The sequence below is a fragment of the Branchiostoma floridae genome, chromosome 5 (assembly GCF_000003815.2).
Source record: "Branchiostoma floridae strain S238N-H82 chromosome 5, Bfl_VNyyK, whole genome shotgun sequence".
In the NCBI taxonomy this organism is placed as follows: Eukaryota; Metazoa; Chordata; class Leptocardii; order Amphioxiformes; family Branchiostomatidae; genus Branchiostoma; species Branchiostoma floridae.
The window spans coordinates 22,159,230-22,176,283 of NC_049983.1; the positions used below are offsets into that span (position 1 = coordinate 22,159,230).

The 17,054-nt window shown below is 42.3% G+C and overlaps 2 protein-coding genes across 2 annotated transcripts in view; one reads left to right on the forward strand and one right to left on the reverse strand.

Moving 5' to 3' along the window:
- LOC118416276 (dynein heavy chain 12, axonemal-like) overlaps positions 1–14,972 on the reverse strand; it is a 62,035-nt gene extending 47,063 nt beyond the window's left edge. The window contains exons 1-18 of the mRNA XM_035821364.1: positions 14,768–14,972; positions 13,685–13,887; positions 12,897–12,987; positions 12,269–12,295; positions 11,738–11,927; positions 11,019–11,247; positions 10,254–10,449; positions 9,718–9,894; positions 8,164–8,338; positions 7,354–7,559; positions 6,502–6,702; positions 5,729–5,854; positions 5,173–5,379; positions 3,122–3,295; positions 2,116–2,319; positions 1,667–1,840; positions 681–881; positions 224–277 (exon numbers count right to left, since the gene is read on the reverse strand). Coding sequence (XP_035677257.1) covers positions 224–277; positions 681–881; positions 1,667–1,840; positions 2,116–2,319; positions 3,122–3,295; positions 5,173–5,379; positions 5,729–5,854; positions 6,502–6,702; positions 7,354–7,559; positions 8,164–8,338; positions 9,718–9,894; positions 10,254–10,449; positions 11,019–11,247; positions 11,738–11,927; positions 12,269–12,295; positions 12,897–12,987; positions 13,685–13,887 — 2,835 coding nt within the window. The 5' untranslated portion in view covers positions 14,768–14,972. The remainder of the gene's footprint in view (positions 1–223; positions 278–680; positions 882–1,666; positions 1,841–2,115; positions 2,320–3,121; positions 3,296–5,172; positions 5,380–5,728; positions 5,855–6,501; positions 6,703–7,353; positions 7,560–8,163; positions 8,339–9,717; positions 9,895–10,253; positions 10,450–11,018; positions 11,248–11,737; positions 11,928–12,268; positions 12,296–12,896; positions 12,988–13,684; positions 13,888–14,767) is intronic.
- A 1-nt stretch (position 14,973) lies between these two features.
- Positions 14,974–17,054, forward strand: part of LOC118416277 (IQ and ubiquitin-like domain-containing protein) — a 12,795-nt gene continuing 10,714 nt past the window's right edge. The window contains exons 1-4 of the mRNA XM_035821365.1: positions 14,974–15,105; positions 15,571–15,703; positions 16,037–16,234; positions 16,616–16,804. Coding sequence (XP_035677258.1) covers positions 14,974–15,105; positions 15,571–15,703; positions 16,037–16,234; positions 16,616–16,804 — 652 coding nt within the window. The remainder of the gene's footprint in view (positions 15,106–15,570; positions 15,704–16,036; positions 16,235–16,615; positions 16,805–17,054) is intronic.

Genomic DNA, 17,054 nt, shown 5'->3' on the forward strand with positions numbered 1-17,054 from the left:
CAACAGGCGCTCCTCCCATTCCTAGTGGACAAAGTAGTAAATACAAAATATGAGTTCAGTTTAGGAAAAATGATTATAAAGATGGGTCCAGATATAACCACTGGGCCTGAACCTTCAACCACTCGTCAACTCCCATTCCTAGTGGTTAAAGAAGTGAACCCGATTATACAGATGATACTATGTAAGCTTAAGGTAGCTCCAGATTGAACCACTGGGCCTGAACCTTCAACCACTCGTCAAGTGTGTGCTGAATACGCAATAGCCGCTCCTCCCATTCCTAGTGGACAAAGTAGTGAATACATATATGAGATTCAGTTTTAAAAAGCCTAATAACATAATTACATGATATTTGCTAACTAAAGATGGGCTCCAGATATTACCACTGGGCCTGAACCTTCAACCACTCGTCAAGTGTGTCCTGGATACGTAACAGCCGTAACAGCCATTCCTAGTGGTAGTAGAAGCGAACACAATCGATTTAGTTCCAAAATAAGTGATAATGCATATATTTGCTAAGCTAAAGATGAGTCAAGATACTAGTACAGCTACGGGACCTGTACCTTCTACCTTCTACCATCCTGGATACACAACAGGCGCTCTTCGCATTGAATAGTGGTAAGTAGTGAACTGAATCATACACATGATACTCTGTAAGAGCTCTACACAAAATTAAAACACACCTTGATTTCCTTCTCAAATGGCTTGATGAAGGGGGACCCCCTCATGGTCTGTGTCTTGACGATCTGGTCGTCCAGCATGGTCTGCACCTCGTCCACGGAGGACAGGATGGACACGCCCGTGTCTCGGTAGGCGATGCAGTTGAAGGCGACCTCGTCCCAATCCTCCACCATCCGGGCCAGCGCCTTCTCCAGGGAGAACTCCTGCAGGGTGGGGAGTTGTTGTAAGAATGTGTAATGCTAATTCACCTTTATCTGCAGGGTATCCTATATTTGTTGCTCTTAAAAACAAGGTATTTTGGGGATGTTACAAATAAGTTGACAGGCAGTGACTTCATGCAGAATCTATTACTTCTATGCCAAGGCTTTCAGCACCATGGACAGCACGCACTAATGTTTGGGAGAACTACAGGGTGGAAAGGTGATGAAAGAATGTTTAGCAAACATTGTAAAATGTATTTTTGTATGATATCAATATGATTATGAAGATAGCGGTGCCTGATGTTTTTCAGTCTTACACCGTTAAATTGTATGTGTTGGATCACTTTGGCAGTACTAAAAAAAGAGAATCCCTAAGATCAACACTGATAATTACACTGAATACCATAATATCATCAGAGGACTGATCAAAATCATGCTGGTGAGAGCTTTTGAGTAAGATATAATGAAACCTTCATGCAGAATTTAACACCTCTTCACCAAGGCTTTCAGTACCATGGACAGCACTGTTGTTTTGGATGAAGCTAAGATAGAAAATTTCATAAGAACCTAAACAAAAACCAAAAACATTCCATCCATATGTAAAATGACACTTTGTTTGGACCTAAACCAAGTCCAGGCTAGTACAAATATCTGCAAGAAAACATAATAAAAGAAGAAATTGCCAAAGTCTTGGATTTCCTGAGATAGCTTCTGACTGATGACTCAATGACCTGACATTGACTTGAACCTCCAACCTTTGACCTGAACCTTTGACCTGACCTACTGACCTTGCTGGCTGCCCCACTGATCTGGTCGAACTGCTCCATGAACGGCCCCAGGTTCTTCTTCAGCATCTTCCGCAGGGTCGTACCGGAATCCGGCGTCAGGTCGAACCCTGCGATCTCTGACATCTTCTTCCAGTGGCGGTCTCTGAGACCCTGGTTGCACATGGTGGCGATGACCTGTACCGAGCAATCATACTCATTGCCATCTGATACCAAGTCACTGTGTAAACTGCCCAGTTTTAAACAAGCCATCTCTAACATTGTTACCAAGATCTTTGACCTAGAGACACTGTGCTCTACTGTAAATACTCTGATTGTTGATTGTGGTATTTTTTTAATGTAATACGTAGTTTGTAGTAATGTTATTAATTGTTTTGAACCTTGGAAGATTAGCCCAAATGGGCTAAAAAGTTTTTTAAGAAATAGAAATTAATAATAATAAAAAAAATGACCGGAATGTGCTCCTTGAAGTCGCGGATGCCGCCTTGTATCGTCTTGCAGACCTCGATGGAGGGGCTGGTGACCTCATCTTCCTTCTTCCCTGGGGTCTTTTTCTTCGTCTTGGACTCGGCGTCAGACTTCTTGATGGCGTCCTTCTTGGCCTTGAGGTTGAAGACTTTCTGCATCTTGTAGATTTCCCTCTGGTACTCATCCACCTGTTTAAGGATTCAGCAAAGGATCATTAACGATTAAGTATTTGAAACTAACTATTTTAAGAAGGTTTTGGGTTACGTGATTCTTTTTAAAGTGGACCGAACCTGTTTCATGTAGGAAGTAGTGGTAAGAAGTCTAAACTCCATCTGGTAGCATACAAGAGATGCAGATTTCTACAAGAATTTGTACTTTGAATACCTATTTGACCATTTGAAATACTTTTATTGCTTCCAATTCATTCCATTCTTGAAGCAAGATATGCTAATTACTGCAGCTTGGATAACATATTAGTCTGTCTGGGTAGGCAGCTACTCTTCAATACAAACCTGGTGGTTTATGCCATGAGGTGGTTCGAGCCACGCAATACAACAACAAAAAACTATGCAAAAGCCCCCAACCTCTGCCTCCACAGTTTCAGCCTCCAGGTGCCCGAGGATATGCAAACTACTGCACAATGGATAAGATAAATCTGTTCATTTAAGTGCAGCTTATAATACAAACCTGGTGTGATATCCCATGACTTGCTTTACATGTAACATACATTCTCATAATTCCACCAGGTGCCATTATACTGCCACCTCAAAAAACGTTGTTATAGAGGCCTTCTCAAGATTGCCTTCAACACCTAAATATCTGAATTGTATTACATTTAAGATATTTAACATTCAGTGTTCCAGACAATCTTAGGAAGACCTCTATACTAACGATTTTTGAGGTGGCGGTATTATGGCACCTGGTGGAATTATGATAGTCGATGTTACCTGCTATGCAATACAAACAAACAAAAAAAGGAAAAGCCCCCACCTCTGCCTCCACCGTTTCGGCCTCCAGATCCCCGAAGGCTCCGTCCATCCATCGCTTCTCCGCCCGCTGCCACTTCACGACCGTGGAGAAAAGTTTTTGGTACGGGTCAATTCCTGTGGAGATCAGGTTCACTTCTGGGTACTCTGTCACGTCCCACTTGTACAGCACTTCCTCCTGTGGGACACATACAACAACATCAACTGTTACTAACAACTGGTGAAGAGTTTCTGGTACGGGTCGATCCCTGTGGATATCAGGTTCACTTCTGGGTACTCTGTCACATCCCACTTGTACAGCACTTCTTCCTGTGGGACACATACAACAACATCAACTGTTACTAACGACAGCGGTGAAGAGTTTCTGGTACGGGTCGATCCCCGTGGAGATAAAGTTCACTTCTGGGAACTCTGTCACGTCCCACTTGTACAGCACTTCTTCCTGTGGGACACAAACAACAACAACAACAGTTACTAACGACCGTGGTGAAGAGTTTCTGGTACGGGTCGATGCCAGTGGAGATCAGGTTCACTTCTGGGTACTCTGTCACATCCCACTTGTACAGCACTTCCTCCTGTGGGACACAAACAACAACATCAACTGTTACTAACGACTGGTACGGGTTGATGCCAGTGGAGATCAGGTTCACTTCTGGCTACTCTGTCACATCCCACTTGTACAGCACTTCCTCCTGTGGGACACAAACAACAACATCAACTGTTACTAACGACTGGTACGGGTCGATCCCCGTGGAGATCAGGTTCACTTCTGGGTACTCTGTCACGTCCCACTTGTACAGCACTTCTTCCTGTGGGACACAAACAACAACAACAACAGTTACTAACGACCGTGGTGAAGAGTTTCTGGTACGGGTCGATGCCAGTGGAGATCAGGTTCACTTCTGGCTACTCTGTCACATCCCACTTGTACAGCACTTCCTCCTGTGGGACACATACAACAACATCAACTGTTACTTCACGACCGTGGGGAAGAGTTTCTGGTACGGGTCGATCCCTGTGGAGATCAGGTTCACTTCTGGGTACTCTGTCACGTCCCACTTGTACAGCACTTCCTCCTGTGGGACACATACAACAACAACAACAAATTAATGCAGGGCTCAAAATACCACCTGCATATGCAGGTTAGTGCAGGTAAAATTGGAGCTGTGCAGGTATTTCTGGTCCTACACCTAACCGACACTGGTTTTATACATAAATGTCCTATGATGTAGGTGTCTATGGATTGTTATTAGCTGTATTGACTGTTACCACCTATAGGCTATAAAGTATCAAAGAAAATAAAGCAATGGTACCTGAACAATTTCAGTATGATCCATACTAAATCAAGAGTGGTGCAGGTAAAATTTGTCTGGTGCAGGTAATTTTCAATGTTACCTGCACCAGCGCAGGTATGCAGAAAAAAGGATTTCGAGCCCTGTAATGTAAAGTAGTACAAACACTTTAAAATTAACACTATACATGAGGATGTCTTTGAATATTACATGGTGCAGATATTCAATTACTTTTAGTACAGACTCTGAGATTGTGTTTATGGACTAAGTGTGCAAGAATCCCAAGTCTCCTCTTGATCTTCTGTCAGAGGGTTCATCGGTCGGACAAGACTCTCAGGGTTCAGATTATCTTGGGTTCACCCAGTGAGTGAACCCTAGACTTATTTTGGGTTCTGGACCCTCCAGAACCCACACAATTTTACAGAGGTCCAGATTTCTTTTCATTTTCTCTAGCCTATCCTAGAGGAATTGGTCCATTCAACAACTGTCAGTGACACAAATATGTGTCCTATTTACGTTACTGCTATGGAATAATTTCAAGGTAAAGAAATCAAAAGGTCAACCAGCTGCAAACATCACAACAATCTTCATCCTTATTCCCCCCCATACCTTGTTGATGAAGGTGATCTGCTCCTGTGCTTCTGTGAGCCGTTTCTGGACAGTCCTGATGTCAGTGAGGTACTGGGTCATCATGTGTTATTACCTGGATGTCTTACCTTCATCTTAAGTTGATTATTAGCGTATCTTCACCCTAATTTCGTACCTTGTTGATGAAGGTGATCTGCTCCTGTGCCTCTGTGAGGCGTTTCTGGACAGTCCTGATGTCCGTGAGGTACTGAGTCATCATGTCCAGCTCGGCCAGGTCAGCGAACTCCTCCACCTTCCTCTTCAGCTTGTCCAGCTCCAGCATCACCCGCTCGCGCTTCTGGTGCAGCTGGCTCTCGCCCTGCTGCTTGGCTTTCTCTATAAGCTAAACAAACAAACAAACAAACATTAAAAACAAACATAGATTCTGGTGGAGCTGGCTCTTGCCCTGCTGCTTGGCTTTCTCTATTAGCTAAATAAACAAAAGTTGCTTCTAAAGGTCTACAAAAAGATTATCACTAACAATTTATTGAAAAGATTTTTTAAAATCCTGCCTCTAATTTAGAATTGAAATAAAGTCAATTTAAGTAAGTCTCAGGATCTAAACATGTATATCTAAAAAGATTTAGATTTTTGTTGGCCAAAGTTTATCCACAACCCAAAAAAGAACACCTTCAAAATTATCCTGCCTGTGTTATCACCACTTCAAACTGTTCACAACATAGCTTCCCTACCTCATCGTTCTGTTCAAAGATGGGGTGTATCTCCCGTGGCCAGAGCAGCACGGTGGTGTTGAGGTCCAGATCCTCCTGCTGGAAGATGTAGGCATCAAGGAGGTACGACAGGCGGTTCTGGCACTCCTGTGGGGGAACACATAAAATTATTTTATTTGTATTTCACACCAAATTCCTCACTCAATTCAGGTGAAAATGACTGCCTAGCTTTGGTTTTCTGTCAATTTTGTTCCATTAGGTACTCCATAAATCATCCTGTCACACAGTACTTTTGATTGCCAGACAAGGACACATGCTTTAATGGACATTTTTGGTGCCTGGTATCCTCTCTATCAGCATCTTTAAGGCATTGGCCAAAGTGTGCAGATAGGGTAGATTTAGTAGTATCCAGTATTTGCTTATACTGCTTCTGGTGCCCCTTACACAAGTGGGCAGCAGTTGGCAAGTCTTCACATCGCACTTCCAAGCAGCTCTGTCCAGCGGGGTCATGCTGGTTAGACCTCACACTTTGATGTTCTTTCTGACACACTCTAACCAAGATTTCTAGACAAAAAGATGCGGGACCCCCTGTTGATTTTAAAATCAGGCAACTTTCTGACAATAAGCATATACAGTCAAAGCTCATTGACTTAACTAACTTGAGGTCAACTGAGTGGCACCAAATGGCAGCTGGCTTTAGACGCTTGCGATGCAGCCCCACCTATTGTAAGCTTCTCGCAATTCAGCCCCTGGCTGCCAAAAGAGAGTAGTCAATAAGAAAACACTCTACCCACCGTGATCCTGTTGTTGAGCTGCAGCAGCCCGATGGACCGGGCCTGCTCGATGTAAGAAATCTGATCCATCATCTCCTCGCTGTTCTCAGGGTCCTTCAGAGCCCGCTCCTTAATCGTCTCAAACTCCTTACAGATGGACTCGTTCTCCTTGCGATGGTCGTCAGACACCCTCTCCAACAGGACGTCTGCATGGTGTCGGACCTGTGATTATAACAAAATCATGTAATTTTTATTGATATGTAGTTTTGGGCATTGGTTGTACAAAAGTCAGATCATCTAGAAATGCTTGGTAGTATTACTATAGTATAATGATGATGATGAAGTAAAGTTTGTAAGAGTGAGACATCAATAGATGTTGCACATCATATCATTACCGCTCACAAATATGTATGGGGTGTAAAGATCCATTATATCAACTGATGATTTGCATGTTCTTGCCGACATGGGCTAAATGCGATATCACAATACTATTACATAAAAGACATCATTCTACATAACAATAGCAATGCTAGTTTAAGTTAGGAATGCGAGAAACAAAGCAGTTTAAACTATGCTACCACTAACTCTATTGGCTCTTCCCTGAGGCTCTTCTTAAAACGTGTCATGCCTATTATATATACCATTCTTCATTCTAAAATTGTTTTTATCAATCACTCCCATTAAAACCGATCATTGAGATAATATTATTCCTCATTTTATATCATTTTAGTCTTGACCTGATCCCTCCCACTCTCGTTTTGACTTCATCTAAACTATTAGTAAGTTTTGTGCACTAATGGAGATCTAGATAAACTAAACCAAACCAAAACACAATACTGATAAAAGAATTTTCACAGGTTGTGGACTACTGACCCTCTCTTGCAGCCCCCTCTTCAGGTCCTCACAGTCCAGCCGGACCATGTCAAAGTGGATGATGCTGGGCAGCCCGGCTATCTCCTTCACAATCTTACGGAACTTCTCGATATACTGGCAGTACTCCAAGAAGGTGTGTTCCTCCTCAAGGAATGTCTTGATCTGTTTCTCGGCCTCTCCATTCACCAGGTAGTCATATTTCTCAACTGTTGAGAAAGGAAAAATTATGATGAAACTGCTAACATCTCCCACCATCTGATCTATCCCTTAGTCTAAATGTTTGACCATTGGGCACCACTCAAGATCTGGCAAAAAGTTATCTCCATCTTCGTTTTCTGTTTTTTTCTCAATTTCACTTAGTGCCATGCCTGTCCATTCTCTAATGCTATCCTCTCATCTGTTTTTTTTTTGCCTAGCCCTCTTTCTTCATCTCTGGACAGTTCCATGCATGATAGTTTTGGCTAGTTCTGTTGACAATGATTTCTGAATCAGTTTTCTTTTCTTAACTGTGATCTAACGTCTAACTGTGGTCAAATCTGAAAGAATTCTGACAGCAAATACACACAAACATTTCATATCTTGTGGTTCATCATATTCAACTCTTTTAGTACCTGTAACTTGAATGAAATGAATGGATGGATCATATATTTCTGTGTGTAGACTCAATTTCAAATATCATCTTACACAAAAGAAATCAGACATTGTGTGACATACATGACATGAACTGATCAACATCAGTGAATTCGATTGTTTTATCACTGAGTTTAAGAAAGCAGCTAGAATTTCATGAAGAAAATAAGAAGAACTTACTGTACTCCTGCAGATGAAGCTCTGCCCCTTCAAAGTTGCTCTTGCAGGCCTCCCTGAGCCTGGTGGTGGCCCACCTCACGATGTGGTCCGCCACGCTCGCCTCAACGTTTACTGTGGTGCTGCCTCCAGCCAGCCAGGACTGAGGAGTGGACACAGACTGCAGACTGCGACCGATCTGGGGAGATGACAGGAGATTTCTCAATTTAGATACAGGTAGGTAAAGGCGCAATGGCCGGTGCAATGGCCGAGTGGGTAGAGTGTTCGCCTTGCATTTGGTAGGTTGTGAGTTTGATCCCCGGCCAAGTCATACCAAAGACTTTTTTAAAAAATGGTACATGCTGCTTTCTCTGCTTAGCACTCAGCACTAATAAAAAAGATTATGGAAGTTAAACACACTTCACTACCAGCGGACCAGCCCCCTGCTGTAGTGGCTTGCACATGTGTGGCCCAAGGGCTACAGAAGTGGAGATGGGCGCCACCCCTAAGCATCTGCACAGATGTACGGGCAACTTTAAAGGTAAAGATGTTTCCATTGCCTTTTGTAAGGCCATATGGGCCATGGGTTGTTATCCATCGTGTCTAGGGCACGGTGTTCGGAGGTGGAGCTCAACCCTCTCCTTCCACTGCCTTTTACGTTCCCAATTGAAGCAAGGTACCAATTTGTAAACCTGGGGAGAGTGAGGATGGTCATGTAAAGTGCTTTCCCAAGAGCACAAGATGACTTGCATGACAGGATTTTAATCTAGAACCTCTGGATTCGGGACTTAACGCCCCAAAGGCAATACATATTGCACATGCTATCATAAACTTTGGCAAAAAATGTCACACGACCGATAAAATTTCATGTTACCTCCACTATACTAATGGTACTTTACAGCACTGATGGTACTGTATTTGGAGCTAAAATCAGTCCAGTCCTGTACAAAAACATTACATTTCCAATAGAATCTACTATTTCTACACCAACACTTTCAGTACCATGGACAGTGCTTTTGGAAAATAGACAGTTAATCATTCGGGTTTGAAATTAGTCCAGCTGAAATCAGTCCAGCCCAGTACAAACAATAGCATCCCATGCAGCATTTGAAGCTTCTAGAAGTTCTACTCCACCCCAACAATTTCAGTAACATGGACAGCACTTTTGGAAAATGAACAGCATTTCTAGTTAGTTAGTTTAAAGCCTCATAACCAAGAGGATCTGGGTTCGAAAACACTGATGTGTCACCAATCTTGTGCCCCTGGGAAAGGTACTTTACCTGACTTTGCTCACTTCACTCAGGTGATAATCAGTACCTAGCTTCAGTACGGGCCATCTCTCGGATACAACATTATATGGCGGTCCCTTGTTTAAAAACAGCCACACCTTGAGCAGGTTAAAGACCTCACCACACTTATCGATAAGAGTAGGGGTCCTTCCCAGTGTGAGTGGATCAAACATATCTGTCCAGATATGCAGCTTGCACTGTTGGGTGCAAGCCTGGTGTGTAATGCCATAAGGTGGTTTATCGGGTATGCAAAACAAACAAAAACCTGCTACATTAAAAGTAAACCGACCTGCTCCATGACGAACACCACGGTGTCCTCCAGGTCCTGGTAGGCAGGGTAGAACTCCATCTTGTTGATGTCATCATCAAACGTCAGCTCCACCTTAAAGATAGGCAGCTTCATCTTGTTCTCAGGCTCGAACAGCTCCACCCAGGCAGACACTGTTCTCTCCAGGAGGTTACGGATCTGGGGAGGTTGAAGAGGTTTTCTTAGGACGATTTTCTTAGGGCTTTCTCCTGCTTTAAAAATTTTTCCCTGCCGACTCATTGTTGTTGATTTTCCTGGTTAAACGTGTCATTTTAAGATCAATTTTATGTACTGAAGTCTCTTTTGACAATTACGTTTATTACTGTTCATATTGTGACATGTATGTTTCCTATGTTTCTACCATGTACTTGCTATTAGCCTCTAGGCATAAACATTCTATATATATCATTATACACAAGATTCCTCTAAAGCCCTGGTCTACGATCCCCCCATCAGTTGGGTACAGTATGTAGTAACCATGACAACAATCAATCACAGCTCCTTCATACTGCACCTACCTGATTGGACAGGAGCGTGGTCACACAGTTGAAGAAGGAGTCCTGTCGGTCGGCCCGTATCCCGGCCAGGGCGTCGTCGTTGGCGTAGATCCCCACCACCTTGGGGTACCAGATGTGCATGAGTCTCTCCTCTGCCTTCTCAAGCTCAAGAATCACGTTATTCTTCAGGTGCTCACACTCATAAGGCCCTCTGGACCTGCAAGGAGTGATACAGACGTTAAGAATCACATATCATTCTTCAGGGGCTCACACACCTACAAGGAGTCACACAGACTTTGATAATCACGTTGTTCTTCAGGTGTTCACACTCATACGACCCTCTGGACCTGGAAGGAGCAACAGAAACTTAAGGATCAAGTTGTTCTTCAGGTGCTCACACTCGTAAGGTCAAAAGCTGATTGAGAACAAATTCAATATTTTGGGAAATGATTGAGTCTGTCAAGGACATCAACAGGCCATGGAAACAACTCAGGATGTCTGGATTCCTTTACATCACCCATCCCTGAACTCTATCAGCATTGTATCTCAGCTGTAGAGCTGAGTCCTCTGATTCACATGCCTCTCATAAAATGATAAAACAAACTGTAGGATGACACAACCCACACTTACTCTGACGTGTATAAGGATCATTGTGCCTGAGTAATAAGCACATAACACAGACCATACTTATATTGAGGCATTGTCAATAGATAGTACATATACTTAGTATCAGTTTATGGGGAAATGATTAGCAGAACTTTTAAAGATAACACTGCCCATACTCACTCTGACAGGTCTATGAGGATCATGTGGCCGAGCATGTCCTGACACAGCCTGAGCACGGTCTGCATGGAGGGGTGCAGGATGTGCAGGTTCCTGTCAATGGAGGCCTTGGCAGCGTTGTACGAGTCTCTCCACGGGGAGGAGTAGTCCAGACCCATGGGCTCCTGTGGGGGTGGCCCTGACACCTCCTGGTCTAGACCTTTCACACCAGGTTTCACCAGGACTTGTTGGACTGGACAAGGAAAACAAGACATCAAACATCTCATTACCTCTGTGAAATACATGTACTTAGGGTTTTTGCAGATTTCATATTTCATTCATTATCTAATATTGTGAATTTCTCACTATTACAAACACATGCGATTCTCGTAATTTTGAACTCACTCACTGACACACAGCTGAGATAGAGACTTCTGTAATGTTCAGGTATCACCCGCCAATTGTCATGTAAGCTGCAGACTTAAAAACTGTCAATTATGGTACTTTTGACACAGAATTGCAACAACTACAGAAAAATGCACTTTACAACAGCTATGTACAATTATTTCAAGGTACCATTATGATGTTTCTAAACTTAAAGTGTGGCAGCAATGAAAACTTTTTTCTACAGTGAGAGATAAACTTTTCAATTCTATGATATTCCAAAACCAACATTATCAAAAAAATAATGATGTATGCTGTAGGCCTCTGCTGTATGCCTGTATGCTACACACAATACTTACCCATGGATTTCTTCATGCTGGCCTGGTAGTCCTTGTCCACCTCAGCAAACAGAGCCTGTATCTTCTCCCTGCACCAGGGGGTGCTCTGTAGCTTCTGGGGAACCATGGACAGGATGGAGTCTAACCACTCCTGCTGCAGGGGCACCACAGGGCCGTTCTCTACACACTTCCTCAGGTAGATGTAGTTTTGCTGTGCAACAGGAGAAAAGAGTCTGTCAGTACACTTTTATCATTATCCAAAAACTTTAAGGAAAGTCCAAACGTAAAAACAGAAATTTTCAAAGACTACATACTGAGACCCAGATGTAGGAAAAATTTTTATTTTTTACTGAGTATGGCCTCATGTCTCTCCATGGTCAAAAAGGACAAAGTTAAGTACTAAGAAAGGCAATTACTCCCATTGAAGTATCAGTTACCACTGTAAGCAGGTTACAATACCTTTTGATAACATAAAGTACAATTCTACAACACTAAGTTAAACACAAGATTTGCCGGAAATTTGTCGGAAGCCCTAAAGTTTTTTTTACTTACTCTGATTTTTCTCTCTGCGCTCGACATCTGTTGCCATAGCGATGAATTTTTGAAAGAACAAAGAAGACAATGGTTAGATTTATCAATGATGATCATAAACATCAACATACATGTATCTATTCCCAAGAAGTGATGTACATGTATACAGTAAATCATCATGCTACACCAAAGATCATAAATGACATTATTTTGTATAGCATGCCTAATTCTTATCTATGTGGTTAACTGCTTTGATCATCACTACTTAAAAGTCCTAGAACATGGAGGAGTGAAATTTCATGCAGTACTTACCTCAATCAGAGTCTGATCCATTAACTAGCAAGTGTGCAACAGTGTCAACAACAAGAGCCAGAGAAGTTGCATTATCCAGAAAAATAGGGCAAGTGAGCATATCTAAGCAACTACGTTGTAGTTTCTACCTTGATGTAATTTTACCACAATTGATGTACTTAAGCTACAGCACAGAGTAAAAATATGTTCATGTCAAGAATTACCACTATTTGTGACATTATTTGACTGCCAGTACACATGTATATAGCATAGAAGCAAGCAGCTACATTGTGACCAGTCATAAAACAGCGAAAGTAGTTGAACAAGACATAAAATACAAAATTTGAAGATTAATTACCGAATCTGGTATCTCAGGCGGGGGTGGGGAGGGCGGAATTCTTCTCAAGTTGTCAACTGTGTCCTGTTGGGCCTTAACGGCCTGTTCTTGCCTGAAAGACAAACAATTGAGGATCAATTACTTTTGCTGAGGGTTGTGATTATGCAAAATGTCTGTCCACTCATGATAAAGTTGGTATTTCTTTTTGACGATAGAATTTGCTTATTGCAACTCAGCTTTGTAACTTACCAGTAATAAGTTTAAACTGCACATACAGTGTAAAATCTCCAAATCTCTGTACTTAAAGATACGTGTAATTTCTCATTTTGTCTGGGATCATAATCTATATTTTTCATGACAATCATGATCATTATATTTGCTAACATGGATATATAATATACATGTACTTGAATACAAACTTTCAGATATTGTCAATTTGTCACTGACGAAAGGTAGTTGATGCTACCTAAAACGTCTGACCGTTTACAAAATCATATCCAGTTGCTGGAGTAACAGTTACTAGTACATGTATCATGTGTTTATTACTAGCTGGATGTCTGCTTAAACCATCATCCATATACAGATATTGCTTTCCTTCTTATTCATGATAATATTGAAACAACTAGAGAGGCAAGTACTTACAGACAGAAACAACATTTCTGCTCCCAGAATTTGAACCCGTATCGTATCCACATCACCACATCACAAACCCAGACGCTAAACCATTATGCCAAAAGGCTTAAGGCTGTTTGGTATGGTCAGTTTAGCAGTCCTTGAACTAACTGTTGCAATATTACTGCTTGACTTACAAGATGCCCTGCAGCAGTGACTGCATCTGTTCGCTCCGTCTGTATGTCATCAGCTTGCTCTTGCTGAAGTCCCTCCCATTGGCTGTCAGGGCGGTGGAGTTTGTGGGGATGGGCGGGAGCCGGGGGACCCCGTTGACTCCGTTTCTCGAGTTGCGTGGCCTGGCGCCGTTTGTGTGTCCATTTGTACCATTCATGTGTGCCATCTGCATGCATGGAAATTAAACATTGTCTCATTATTGTGACAAGTCCCTATTAGTGTACAGTACACCTCCTCAAAATAAGCCCAGTCTCACAGAGAATTAGATCAGAGCGCATGTGCCCTCACAGAAATTCTAGGTGTAACAGAAAAAAGAAAACGATACCCGCCTGGATACTGTTATGCAAATTGAAACAATGGTCGATTCATGGTCACTCTAGTCTTTACATATTAGGTTGAAAACATAATCCATTTTAGAAATCTTGTCGGTTAAGGCAATAAAACAACATATATGGGTTCCTAGTCAGATCTTTCCAGTCCACTTTTCCACTTGGCTATCTTGAATAAGATGTATAATATCATGGTTTCTTGAACATGAGTTACAATGTGTTTTTAGGTTTAACCTAAATTTAAGGCACCCAAAGGAGATCACACCGTGTATGTAATTGTCTGCGGCATGACATTGCAATTGCTTGTGAGCAAAGGAAATCTATAATTTTATAATATTATAGCTTCAAGTAGACATTGAGAAATAACCAAGGACGTAAAAACCTGTCACTTATTACATCAGTTGAACTAGCCGACAAGTATCTAGGACACAGTAGTTGCCGCCCCCCTCCCTCCCTCGCACTTGCATGGACACATCAGTTACTCTAGTTTATCATCGAAATAACGTTCGACTGTTAACCTTTTTCTTGTTTCTTCAATTCTACACAACATTTACAAACTGCGCAGTCGATTTTTGAATCTATTGTAGGCCAAAGGAAACACGATCTTTAATCGCCATTTGTCACAACAAAGTAGAAAGTTGGTCAATCAGGACTAGTCACTGCGTAAAAGTCTTTTTCCAAAGGAGCTAAAAGACATAAGACATTCATACAACTTACCTTGGTGGCTGTTCTATGGACTGTCTATATGATAAACTTTGGTAGGTAATCCTCGTCGACGCTTGGTCTGTCAATATATTCGCAGTTTTCTTAGTTTTTCATGTCAAGAAAAGAACTTCTTTTTCATCTCTTCGGCGCCATCTTTGTTTCTGTTGTTATGGCAATCCAGCGAAGCGTCCCGACGGCTGGCGGAAAAGGCCGAACACATGGCACGGAAATTACCGACATTTACCGAGCAAGCTCAGAACAGTACGCTACCTCCTATTGGTCACTTCTTCGTTAAGCCATCTAGTACAGCCAATCAGAAGAGCCAGTACAAGGACACCGATATACGCTTTGTGCCTAGTTACGGTGTGACGTCAGCAAACAGCGGCATCACCATAACACTTTAGATACCGTGATTTGAGACGAGTTGAGGGGAGAAAAATATCATCTTGGGTGTCTTTGTAAAAAGAAATAGAAGGAGAACGCTGTACAGAAGACATTCAAGGGGTGAGTGAAGCTCTTCCAAGTACGAATAGTTCGTTAACTACAAATTGCGAAGTTTGAGGAGTAAGCGAACATTCAACTTGACAAAGTACAAGAAGCTGTGCTAGAGTGGGAGGGGGGCGTAAGAAAATCCAAAAACCACAAATGACAAACTAAAGCAATACGCGTTCTGATAAGAATTTTTGACATATTGGCGTGAAAGTTTACAACTATAAGACTAATTTCTAAATGAACCCCATGCCAAACTGTCAATCTATTAATGGATATCTAGCAGAAGATTCACATCATGTTCCTTGTGCATATTTTTTCCCCAGATGGCTGACCAAGAGGAGAGTGCCCCCGCTGCGGTAGGGGAGACGGAAGAAGTGCAGGCTGAACCACAGGACCAGGCTGAAGGGAAGGCTGAGGCGGAGCAAACAGACACGGAGGAGCCAGCCAAACCAGCAGGTCAGGAGACAAGAAAACCCACAGATTCAATTATAACGCACATTACAATTATGGCAGTTACATCATTTTAAGGTCACTGATGCAGCGGCATGTTGGCAGTGCTGTGTCCTAAGTTGGATTTGTGTTGCCATTGACTTTATGATGGGAATGAAATTCAAAGTGTACATTCAAGTGTGACTAAAACCACAACAAGAAGAAGAAGAAAATGCACAAGGCATGAAAAGATTAACTTTTATATTAATGAAATTCATTGGGCACTTTGCCAACATCATGTGTGGCAGCTTCAGTGAGATAATGAGTAAAGATAAAAAATTAAATTTTCTTCACATTCAGAAGCCCCTGCAGCAGAAGATGGGGCAGAGACAAAGGCAGAAGCAGCAGACGACACAGCACAGGAACAGCCAGCAGAGACAGCTGCAGCAGAGACAGCTGCAGCAGAGACGGCAGCAGAGCAGACAGGAGAGTCCACAGCAGAACCAGCTGACACCACAGCTGAGGAAACAGCTGCAGAGGAACCACCTGCTCCTGAGGGTATGTACATTTTGTACAGTACTAGTTTGTTCAGTAGGTCTGTTTTGGATGTTCAATGTCTTGCCTACAAAAATGTCCTCACACATTGTAACACTAGTTCACCTTTTTCCATATATCTATTGTTTTGAATACAGGGTATTTAGGGAAAAGTCAGAGGTCTGTGATTTATTTTGAAATATTCTAAGTAAACGACTTGCGTTACCCCACGGATAAAGGTGAAACAGCTTTACAATATATATCAATTAAGACTATATACATAAACTTCCATTACCATTTTTTTTTTTTACAAAGGACTCTTAAAGAGGGACTAAATGTCAAGCTTTTTGATGTACATTCCATACATGTCATGTATTCAATGTTTCCCTCTCGTTGCAAATACAGAAGAAGTGAAGCAACCGCCGAAGGTGGAGCCCACCCCCACCCCCGAGCCAGGACAGGTCCCCAACGTCCCCACCCCCTCCAGGGAGAACATCTCCATGGCAACGGTCCCCACGGCCGAGATCCATCATGTGGACCCCCACGCTGTCTCGCCTGTTCCCTTGGCAACAAGCGCTGATGCTACAGCCACAGGTAAGGCCATTTGTGTGTACATGTATCTAGCTATGGAGCAGAAACTTTCATTGACTAGTGGCTATACTTACCAGCTAAGATGTTTGGCAGCCTTACATATCAAGCACAAGAAGAATCAAGGGAAAATGATAAAGGAAATAATGGCTATTGTCAAAGGTATTTTGATCTTTCTAAATGATGTTTATTATAAGAAATAGACATTGTAAGGTTGAACCATTTGGGGAGATCTATATGTTTTCCTGACCCTGCT